This window comes from Pelophylax lessonae (genome assembly GCF_965119305.1).
Source record: "Pelophylax lessonae genome assembly, chromosome: 8".
NCBI lineage: Eukaryota > Metazoa > Chordata > Amphibia > Anura > Ranidae > Pelophylax > Pelophylax lessonae.
In genome coordinates, this window is record NC_138775.1 from 234,259,862 (window position 1) to 234,272,225 (window position 12,364).

Genomic DNA, 12,364 nt, shown 5'->3' on the forward strand with positions numbered 1-12,364 from the left:
AACAGAGACGAAGAAAAACTTACTTTTTTTTACATTTTCAGCCTTCTTTCATTAATTTAGCAAACATTAAAACTCCAGTGGTGATTAAATGCCACTAAAAGAAAGCTCTATTTTTGTAAACAAAATTATAATTTAGTTTGGATACAGTGTTGCATAACCACCCAATTGTCATTCAAAGTGCGACAGCTGAAGCTGAAAATTGGCCTGGGCAGGAAGGGGGTAAAAGTGCCCACTATTGAAGTGGCAAAAAAAAAAAAAGTTTTGCCTTTAGTTATACTTTTTGGCAAACTAACCCACAACAATCATTCAGAAAGGAAGTTAGAACTCCTGAACTTAATACTTATTCCAGGTCAGTGGCTTTAAGAATAATAAAGCCTATGGATACACATACGTAATAATCAGGAAACTAGAACTTACAAAAGGAGAATTGGGCCGAAGGGAAAAGCTTCTTTGAATAAAGGTCACATCATGGTCAAGGACCCAATAACATTTTTACTTATGTTACCCCAGTGTGGCCAATCAAGTGAGGAGCATTTACTCCTCCATAAATGGCAACATTCAGGCTGGGTTCTCACTGATGCGAACACAGAAATAGCATGTGATTCACACCGCATTGCTGTCCAGATCACATGCAATGTGTGTGCAATGCCAATTCAGCTGAATATGGCTGAAATCGCGAAACACATTCACACTAAAATGGTGCAGGACCCTTTTTTTGGTCCACACTGGAATTGAATCGCATGGGTGTTCACACTTATGTGATCTGATTCCTGTACCATTTGACAGTTTGCACTGCGATCTGCGAACCGACCTGGGGGTTTTTGTATTAATTTTACAATAAAACCCTCAGCAGTTCGCAGATGTCAGTGTGAACCAGTGTATGGTTCAGGTGCGAAGCAGCATTTGGCACTGGGTTCACAGGGTTTCCCGCATCGCACCAGTGTGAACTGGGACTGTATGGACTGTATGACAGTGTGAACTGGGATTGAATGATTGAATTCACATTGCATACAGTACAGGACCCTTTTTTTGGTCTGCACTGAAATCAGATTCCTGTACTATTTTACAGTTCGCACTGCGATCTGCGAACCAAACTGGGGGGGTCATTAACTTAACACTGAAACCCTCAGGGGTTCGCAGATGTCAGTGTGCAGCGTCTGCGAAACAGGAATCACAGGAATTCCCACATTGCAAACCAAAAATTTGGTGCAAAGCACCTATCTCCTGCTCTCAGAATAGTGTGATCCTCTATCCACCTGAAAACGAAAAACAAACACAAGGGTGCACCGGCCTAGTGCATTATCCTCTAAAAAAGGTTTATTCAAATAAAAGGTATAAAAATATTCACAAACTAGTTCTTGGTAAAACCATATCAAATAGGTACCTTATCATCAGCATCAAGATCAAAGGCTGTACCGTCCCCTGAAGCTGGAAAGGCTTACGCGTTTCAAGGCTTGGCCTCTTCCTCAAAGCCTTGCACCAGCGTGAACCAAGCCTTATTAGTTGTAACCATTCACAGTACCGCCTATTATTACAATAAGAAAGGTCATTTTGTAAAGTGACAAGACTATTAAGCCCATCCCAAGATCAAAATAGACCCTTACCTTCAGATTTTACCTTTAGAACAAAAAGTAAACTTTTGTTAGACTTTAAAGTGGAAGTTCGGTCACATGATCAGCTGCTGTCAGCAATGGCTTCAGTGTAGAGAAGGGACAGCTGACAATGGATGCCCCATAGTAAGTATATGGGTGAAGTCAGCTCCCAGGCTCTGAAGCTGTTGTTGGGGATCTTTCCTCTTCACTGAAGCTGCTGGGAAGATCATGTAATCAGACTGGATTGCTCTTAGAATACATAAGTATAGCCATCTTCCTTTCACAGGGTAGATTGTATAGGGCAGTGATGGCAAACCTTGGCACCCCAGATGTTTTGGAACTACATTTCCCATGATGCTCATGCACTCTGCAGTGTAGTAAAGCATCATGGGAAATGTAGTTCCAAAACATCTGCCAAGTGCCAAGGTTTGCCATCACTGGTATAGGGTTTCGAAGTGGGGAGGGAGCAGGTTTAAGCTTAGTTAGGATTAGGCTGGACTTCCACTTTGGGCACATAGTATACTGTTAGCATTACAATTCACTTTTGTTTTTGAGAACATTCAAGCTGACTTATATAAAAAAAAAAAACTTTAATTGATCAATAGATCTGCATTGCTCTCCTAAACCATACAGTATTAGGAGGATGAACAGCTGGAGTCGGGTTGATTGGTACAGATAATACAAATGCAGGATCATATGTGGAAATTCTGTTTCAAGCACCCATTCCTTTTGATGCCACTACCCCTTTTGTATTCAGCCTGGTTACATCAGTATTATTAGGATGCACTTTGTTGTCTGAGATACCCTTGGTTGTTTGCTGCTATTAGAAGCAGTTTGCTGTCTGAGTTGTCCTTAAATTGTAGACTGTAAGAGTCAAGAGTGTAAAAAAACAAGATAACTGCACTTTGCCCAAGCTACAGAGAGTCCTTTGAATCCTTCAAGCAGACTCAGTCCCACTCCACTGTTCATTTTAGCTATTGGTTTTAGTCAGAATATCCAGTGGATGCCCTACATAGGTACTTTTCTTTTATAAGTATTTTTCTATGCCATTAAGCCAGTGCCTCCTAATCATTTTCAGCTGATCTATAATGTAGAAAAATCAATAATCTCATCTACACTTTAGCACTTTAGGCATGCAATGCCTTATTTATATAACTGTCTGTTTCAGACAACTCATAGCAACCAATTTGATTCAAACCTGCACTGGAAAAATGACAGTGTTAAATTAAAGTTTTGATTTGATTGGTTTCCATGAGTTGTCAGAGACAGTCTTTTTCCTCAGACATTGCCATAAATAAGGTCCATTTTTATTACCATCTCAGATTTAACATTTAAAAAGCCTTCCATTTATATATCTGTATGCGTTTTCTTTAGGTATTCCAGAGACGTCAAAATGGGTTGACAGATTTCTTCCGTAAGTGGTCTGACTACCGAGTCGGCTTTGGAAACCTGGAAGATGAGTTTTGGCTGGGTAAGTCAATTATAATTGACGAGTGTTAACTATGGTCTATAATTTTTGTGGCCAAAAAAATTTAAATTAGAAAGGACCTTATGATCAAATAAAAAAATAAAAAAAAACTATCTGAAAAATATCTAATTTTAACCTGGGTGGCCTTATGTCTACCCTGCTTTCCCAATGTGAATGTTACAATAGCACAATTCCACATTTATCCAGACGTAGCGCACCCCCAAGGGGGCCACTGGCTGATGATGGTCAAAGGCACAGTCACTGAAGACTTTATCCCACTTACTAATGCAGAGGCTGCCAGCACACACAGAGCACAGTCCAGGCAAACTAAAACAAAGAGCAGTCTAGATCAGGAGTTCCAAAACTGTGGGTCGGGACCCACTGGTGGGTCGCGAGCTGCGTTGAGTGGGTCGCGCTGAGCCGGAAATCACTGAGAGAGGGGGCCCGCTTAAATTGTGCTGTGCGAGCCCACCCAAATTACAGAGAGCCAGAGCAGTCAAATCACGAGGGATTCAGGACCCCACCCAAGCAGTTTACGGAGGCTGGTCTGCATTTCCCACGAGGAGGATACTTGCATCAGTGAGTACGTATGTGGGCTGTCATGTAGGATATGTTCATGGGGTGCAGAGCCAGCTCCTCGGTCCTGCTGGCGGCAGCGGTGTTGGCTAGACTTGTGGCAGTATTCTCTCAGCTATAGCAGGCAGAGACGGCAGCCTCGGTGTCATAGGAGGACCAGGTGTCCTGGCGGTGTCAGGAGTTCATGCCAGCTTATGTGACCCCAGTAGTGGATCTGAAGGAGAAGAGCCAGGACACCAAGACCAGCATAGAGCTCCTCATCATGGAGACTCTGGGTGAGGCGTGCTGGGCCCTGGAGAGGGCAAAGAGGGGCTTCACCTTCATTGTGGACCGCTGGGAGAGGAAGGAGGGTGAGTGCCATATAGCCTGCTGATCACTGTGCTGGTTTATGACCCCTCACTTTGAACATCTGGCAAGTGTATTCAATAATAAAATGAAAAGTAGTAAATTGATATTTTTAATTTAACATCCCCCTCCCTTTAAAATATGCATTATTATTATTTTTATTATTTGCATTTCCATAGCGCCAACAAATTCTGTAGCACTTTACAATATTCAATTAAAAGCAAGTGGGTCCCAAAATATAACTGTACTCAGAAGTGGGTCTCGGGCCAAAAAAGTTTGGGAAGCCCTGGTTCTAGATGGTGTCTTTTTTGTGGTTTATTTTGGATAACTTGGATGCGGTGTAGGGTAGTATGGGATACTCCAGAACCATTAACAGAAACAAGAGAACGCACTTCTCTATGTTGAAAACTTCATGAACAGTTATTCTTCTAAGCTTAGAGTACAATCTTCCCGTGGGAGACTAGTTGAGGCCAGAGATATTTACTCCTCAGGAGGGGAACTACTTGACCCAGGTTCAGAGGATGGTTCTCCCATAGGAAACCTAAGGAGACTACTGTATGAACCTCTCAGGAGAGGAACTACTTAGCCCAAACTTAGTGTAAAGTCCACAAAACTAAAGGGGACTAGTCAGTATGTACATCACAGAAGAGGAATTACTTGGCCCAGCAATCCCAATAGTACACAATCACCAGGATCTTGCAGTAAAACAGTCCTTACGAGGCTAGGGGAATAGCTGCGCCCATTCAGCTTCCTCCAGATGCCTTCCAGTGGGGCTATGCAGACAGGATCCTCAAGTGAAATTTGGGTGTATTAGAGATACTGTCAGATGTAGGCTCCCCAGCTGAAACCTTGATGATCAGTAGCTTGAAACTGCAGGATGGCAGGAGACAGGGGGTAGCCACCCCCCACCTAAAGAGGTGGAAACCCTTCAACAGGAGGATTTTGCTGTTCTAAAGCTCAGAGTATTTATGTGCTCCCAAGCCACCTTTTGGGCACACCTTCCCAGGGATTTGCTGCATCACAATAAATATTATTGTTGCCCATTTGCCTTGCTCCGCTCCTATATTCCAGAACTTTCTAGAAGGCAGGATAGAACAATCAAACCTGCAGCCTGTGAAATCCAGAACAGCCATCATAAATCAACGACCATTCCAATGATTACAGAGGAGTCAAAAAAAGGAAATTTACTTACCATCCTTGCAACCTTACTAGGAGGCACTACACAGACATCCAGAAGATCATTTACTTCCTAGTACTTTTCCTTTTATTCCTTTTAAAGACTTTTAAAATAAGATTTAGAGTGTGACAGAGCAGGAATAGGAAGAAGAGAGGGTTCTACTATTATATATCACATGAGTAGAAGATCCAGGGTCTCTGCTGACATTGCACTGTCCTAACATTGTGAACTGATTCATGTTCTGATGTGCAAAGAGGCTAGAGAAGACATTGTGGAACAGTTCTGTAACTTGTTTTTTGTATTTGTAAAGGAAAGCAATGCATTGCTGACATTTCTAATTAAAAATGTTTTATACTGATCTTCAAGCTTTAATACTTTCTAAGTCATTGACCTGGAATAAGTATGCAGATAAAATGTTCCTACATTCCTCAGATTTCACCAGCACTTTGCTTGTTCTATGTCAGTGACTCCAAAAGTTTTGATGCCGAAGATAGCCAGGTAAGTAGCATTTGCATTAGGAGATCAGTAATGGAAGCTTCTGCATTTCTCTCGATACAGCTGTCCTATAACAATGTGATCTGAATAATGAATGTTGGTAGCTAGATATCAGTAGCAGGAGATGCTAATGGGACACTCACCACTGAAGAGAGGGACTAATATCATAATTATCCGACCCTATCCTGCTGCAATCCATTTTAAAGAATATCTGCACAATTGCCAGCTGGAAGAAAACTAGCAAAGGGGTTTATTTCTATTTCTGCACTTTGTCCCATGCCCCACACTTATTGACCCACTGTATTCATAAATACTAATGTTTCCTTCCAGCAATTGTAGTAAGTTTAAATACAGGAAAAGAGTATCTTGATAAAATGTTGGCTTCCTAAGGCAATACAATATTAAATTGGAGATAAATAAACAGAAATGAATGGACTGGAGGTCAGTGAGTAAGGAGTACAAGATCAAGTTCAACTTTTCCTCTTGACCTCCACATCCACAGTCATGTTCTGGGGGAACACCTGTATGCTTTAAACCATTCCTGACTGACATAGCCTGGACCTCTTGGGTTGACTGAGGCGCTATGGGCATGGGATTCACCCCTGGAAGGCCCCCGGTCAGGCCTAACCAGTACCACTGGTAGCCTGTTACATACTTCCTCAAGCCTTGTGGCAATGGTCTCCAGCAGCATCTTCATCCAGCATCTATTTATTTCTAGAAACATTCCCATCTTAAGGTTAGGAGAAGGAAGAGTGCACACAACAAAAGCCTTTTAACTAACTATGGTGAAAGCTAGTGGCCAAGTTAGGGAACTATACTGGGGACTCCTGTGCCTCTACCCTACACTCCAACAGTGGACATTGAAGCTTAAAAAGACTCTGTCACCTTGCCCATTCTGGCCAAAGTGACTGTGCCACCTGATAGTCCATTCAAAAAGGTAGGCTCATCCTATTTCCATCACCACCACCCTGCTTTATTAGAACCTGCTCACCATTTCTCTATCTGAGTGGGACTTCCAAGTATGGGTGTGCACTTGATCTATTACTATGTAACAGTGTTTTAAGCCTGGTTCACATGATGAGATTATCGAACGAATGATCGTTCCTTTTTTTTTGTTTTTTGTTTTTTTTTTTGCATGCTAGTCTCTATATCAAAAACTAATAGATTACTAAAGTACAAAAATTCTCGTACGACAGAATACAATTTGAAAGTGATGTAATTTATTTGTATTGTATTTTCTGATACGAAAAAAGTTTTCGTGTTTGTCCCTTCACAAAATTTTGGACAAAAGCTGTGTACTAACGATCAGATTATCGTACGATCATGTCGAAAGCGGTATTTTTTGTACGATATTCTGATGGTGTGTACAGGGCTTTAACCACTCAAAGCATAACCACGTATCCCTACGTCGGCTGCATTCAAGTGGTTGTACCGGGGTGATGACTCTAGCTAGAGGCATCATCCCGGTACTGTTTTTTAGAGCTGGTGGTCGGCTTTCCGGTGGTAATGACGGATGCGGCTCGGGAGCCGCTCGATAGTTACCCCAGCGAGCGGGAGGGGTTGCCCCCCCTCCTGCCCCCTTTAGCGCCTCTGCACGGGCCTCCCGTCCCACTGGGAGACCCGAGCAACCAGCCGCTGTGTCCGCCACGCATCCGCCGCTGGATGCAACTTTGATCGGGTCTCTGATGACGTAACTCGGAGGCGGCATCCATGACGTCACGTCCGGGGTTACTTGGCTGCTAAAGGCGCCGAATTTAAAAAGCGAGTGTATTCAAAAATGCTGTTTTCAGCGTTTGGAATACATGGAAGTGTAGTGGAGAGGTCTAGGGTCTTTTAGACCCCCGATCCCTCCATAAAGAGTACCTGTCACTGCCTATTGCTGTCACAAGGGATGTTGACATTGCTGTGACAGCAATAAAAGTGATCAGATTTTTTTTCTTTTTTTTAAAAACCTGTGGTAAAATTAAAAAAATAAATGAAATAAATAGAAAAAAAAATTTTAGCCGCCCCGTCACCGTGAGCTCGCTCACGAAAAAAACCTATATGGAAGTCGCGCCCGCAAATTAAATCGCTGTTCAGACCACTTGTGAGGTATCACTGCGATCGCCAGAGTGAGAGCAATATTCTAAAAAAAGAGCTACACTCTAACTTTAAACTGGTAACCGTTAAAATATTTTAAAACGTCGCCTATGGAGATTTTTATTTACCATAGTTTGTCGCCATTCCGCGGGTGTGTGCAATTTTAAACTGTAATATGTTGGGTATCTATTTACTTGACGTGACATCATCTTTCCCAATATACAAAAAAAAAATGGGCTAACTTTACTGTTTCGTTTTTTTAAATGCAGTGAAATTTAATTTTTTCTGAATTTTCCCCAAAAATAGCGTTTGAAAGACCACTTTGCAAATACCACATGACAAAAAATATTGCAATGCCCGCCATTTTATTCTCCAGAGTCTTTGCTAAAAATATAATGTTTGGGGGTTCTAAGTAGTTTTCTAGCAAAAAATACTGATTTTAACTTGTGAACAAAATGTGTGAAAAATGGGCTCGGTCCAGAAGTGGTTAATATGATCAGCCAACCAGGTCCAAACACTGTCAAAGTAGGGGTGGGTAGTGATGTCATGTGACACCTTCTGACACTGAATCTTATCCATGATGTACTGCTGAATAGTAGTATCCCGGGTCATATAATTTCCAAGACTAGCTTGACATGCACCTTTTTCTTAGTTCATGTATTTTTCAAGTAGCCAACATAATGCAGAATTCTGACATATTACCTTGAGTACAGTGCTGTCTGTATTGCTCTGCTCCTGCACAACCGCATCAGCAAGCTGTGCAGTGTCAGTACAAGGAGAGGCTGGCACCTTCCTTGCTGGTAAGGTGACAGTAGGTGATAACAGCAATGATGTGTCATAGTATTTGAGCGCAAAGGCCATTCTTCATTGACCTCAAGAACGGTTTCCTCCAAAGTCATAAAAAATGATCTCTAGCTATAGAATTAAGAAGGAAAGGTGTTCAGCGCTTATGACAAAAATCAGTCAGGTCCCACATCAGCTATAATTACTTTCTCTCCCTGAAAGGCGACAACAGCTAAGCGTAAGACAGCTATTATTAATATGACTATTTGGCAGAGAGATGCTCCCTCACATCAAACCTAATAACAGTTATACAGTTTTATGATTCAGAGGATTTCAGGGTAAAATTACATTTCTGCTATGATGCATATTTTTTGTGTTCTATTATTAGATGCAATATGTGTGTACAAAATGCTACAGCAAAGGACACTTAAGCCCCGTACACACGTACCGATGGTCGGCTTACAAATGTTCCTCTTTTCTCCCCGGGATGTCGGTGTCTGCTGAAAAGTGCAAAGACAGCACAAGGACAGCACAAGAATTTTGTCCGCCGACTGCAGAAGTGATGTCATGTAATGGTTAACTTTCCCTGTGTTTTCTATTTTCTGAGCATGCCCAGTCTTGCAAATCTGCGGTCTGTCGGCCGAATTGTGTACTGACAGGCGAACAATCGTCCGTTCTGGTGTCGGCATACAAATATTTTCATGTTTGCACGAAAGACTTTTGTCCGCGGATTGTGCGCAGACATCTGTCGGAGGCACCATACTAACACGCGTACAATCGGCAGATCCTTCGTCCACTGACGTTTGTATGCCGACGATCGGTACGTGTGTACGGGCCTTTATGCAGAAATTTGTACTAAGTTTTGAAGGACAGCCTTTCACTGTCACTATTTCCACAGGTCTGGACACCCTTCACCAGCTGACGTCTCAGGGCCGCTACGAACTGAGAATTGACATGCGTGATGGACAGGAAGCTGTGTATGCTTATTATAACAAATTTTATGTGGGCGATCCGCGCAGCATGTATAAATTGCGCATTGGCGACTACAATGGAACCTCAGGTATAACCTATATTGTTTCCTACATTATAGATTCTTATTTATGAAGGCAAAAAGGAATGCTCATTAAAGCGGTAGTATACTCATTTTTTTTACTTTTACCTACAGGTACGCCTATAATAAGGCTTACCTGTAGGTACAATTAATATCTCCTAAACCTGCATGGTTTAGGAGATATTTGGCCTGCATGCAGCCGCTGACGCTAGCGGCACATGCGCTCTGAAGGTCCGGCAGACCTTCAGAGTTCTTTGCTGGGCACTTGACGGAAAGTGACTCCTGCGCGCATGCACGGGAGTGACGTCATCATGGCTCCGGCCACTCACAGCGCCGGAGCCGCTGAACCTGGAAGAGACGCCAAGGGCCGAGGGAGCATGACAGCTCCCACAGCGGTGTCCGGGGTCCATGTCAGGGCCTCGTTTTAAGGTAAGTATTTCATAATGAGCTAGTATGCGATGCATACTAGCTCATTATGCCTTTGTCTTGCAGGGTTTGTTTTTTTGTTTTTTTTTCCCGCCAGTATACAACCGCTTTAAGCCACATCTGCCAATCAGAAACTTCTCTTGAAACTAATGAAAGGTAAAAGTGTATTGGTGGCTCTGAATAACTACAGATCTCTGTTCTTTGATCTGAGTTTGTCTTACATTACATGGTGTTTTATGTAGAAAACCATAGCTTGATTATATAGAAAAAACTGTCATTTAAAGTATGTAGAATAAAAATACCTTTGAAAGGTAAATTATGTAACCTAATGGCAAACTTTTTACTGTCTTTTCCTCAGGTGATTCCCTTACTTATCACCAAGGGCGCCCATTCTCCACCAAGGACAGAGACAATGATGTGGCTGTAACAAACTGTGCATCATCATATAAAGGAGCATGGTGGTATAAGAACTGTCACCGGACTAACCTGAATGGAAAATATGGAGAGACAAGGCACAGCCAGGTGAGAAGCGAGATAGCACATTTTGTGTTATAAAGAATATATTCAAGAAAACTGCAGCTGCTATTTTAAGGCCTGATCCAAACTGGATGTTTTTTTTATAGCTGCTTCTAGGGGCGTTTGGAATTTTTTTTCTCCTGACTCTAGTCTACCACGCATGTTAGCTTATATGTCCATGCACACATAGGCTTTTATCAGAGTTTAATTCCAGGAGAGTTTAGAGGCAGAAAAACCCCCACTGCCAGTGCATCCAGGAGCAGTAGAGTTTTGGCAGAAAAAACGCTTGGCGCTGCTAAACGCATCTCAATGCTAGACGCATTAAGCACTTCAGTGTTTATTCATTTCAATAGGCAGAATAAATCTGGCAAATTAAACAAATAAATGCCCAAACACCAAATGCTGCTAAACTTTGCTAAACTAGTATGAAAAAATGCAGCTGGGTGAGTTTTTAATGCTGATTTTCACCTGTCAGAAAAAACAGCGTTTTGCAAAAGTCAGTATGCATGAAGCCTTAATATAGAAAGTGTAGTTCTACCCCCGAAGAAACAGCTGATAGATTTGGGTCCTCTGCTCTTCCTTGGTCCTGCAGGACATACCCAGATAGCAAGGATAACTTGCCACACATTTGTGGTAGTGTTGAATTGGAAGTCTTGTCAACTTGCTGCACATTTTCACTGGCAAGTTGTACACTTGCAGAGCACTTGAAGCACAAGTTCTAGCTGACACTTTTCCAATTTGTAGCAAATTTGCATGGCAACTCACTAGCAAGAGCAAAGTTGCAGTGGCGAGTCTACAGCAAGAGCTCTGCAAGTCTACAGCATGTATATTCAGTCACAGTGACCCCTCTGGTGGGATGACTATTGTACAACATAAGTGAACCAGAACTTTCAGCAGACTTGCAGAATGTTTGCAAAGAAAGTTGATCTGGAGTCATGCAATGTGGACTTGCTGCAATTGTGCAACAAACTTGTGAAGCCTGGCAAGTCTAGCAATAGCTTAGCAAGTCACTTTCAAACTTGCAGCTCAATTGCTTGCTATCTAAGTCTTGACATCCTCAGATATACTTTACACTCCGGCTCAATCCAGTCAGGTCCGGAACAGCACAGCTCAGCACAGACTCTCACACACTCCTTCCCTCTGCCACATCTCTCTCCAAATCTCCCTGTGTCTTCCCGGTCTTTTTCTTCTATATTGTCCCACCCCTTGTTGATTGCTTATGGGCTGTGTTGTTTGACTTCAGCTTTACTATGTGGAAAGTCCTGCTTCCAGCCTACAACTCAACTCTCAGAAGGCTCTATATACCTGTATTAGGACAGTGCTGAGTGCTGCCATCCTGTGGATCAATAACATTTTGCATTCACAGCAACAATGCATGGTGTTACAAAAGAATAATTTAAAATTGGCACTTGCAAAAATCTGAATCTCAACTGTTGTTTTGATAGTACAACCTTACCTTATACCTTTACCTGTGTATACCATTATTTACTCTCTCTGTTTAATTAAAAATGTCAGTTACTTGTCAGGTTGTATGGTCCCATGGATTCTAACCTGTGTCTGCCTGTATAAAACTGATGAAAATGTTTTGGCTGAGGTCCTTTGTAATTATACTGGCAGTAATATGCCAAGTCCTAAATTCATTCTGGGGTGGGTTCATTTTCATTAAAATTAAGTGGTTAAGAAGCAGACAATAAATGTCTTCTCGTGATTTTCATCAATCTACTTTTTGCTTCAATTTTTATCTTCCATTGTGTAGAATTCAAGAAACTCTAATGAACTGTGGGTGATAACAGCAATAAAAAGTATAAAAGCCAACAATGGTAAAATATTCTGATTAAAAAAACTGCTAGAATATT

The 12,364-nt window shown here is 42.0% G+C and overlaps 1 protein-coding gene across 1 annotated transcript in view; it reads left to right on the forward strand.

Moving 5' to 3' along the window:
• TNR (tenascin R) overlaps positions 1 to 12,364 on the forward strand; it is a 663,536-nt gene that overhangs the window by 612,781 nt on the left and 38,391 nt on the right. The window contains exons 19-21 of the mRNA XM_082265604.1: positions 2,967 to 3,063; positions 9,414 to 9,575; positions 10,351 to 10,514. Of these exons, the coding sequence (XP_082121730.1) occupies positions 2,967 to 3,063; positions 9,414 to 9,575; positions 10,351 to 10,514 (423 nt within the window). The remainder of the gene's footprint in view (positions 1 to 2,966; positions 3,064 to 9,413; positions 9,576 to 10,350; positions 10,515 to 12,364) is intronic.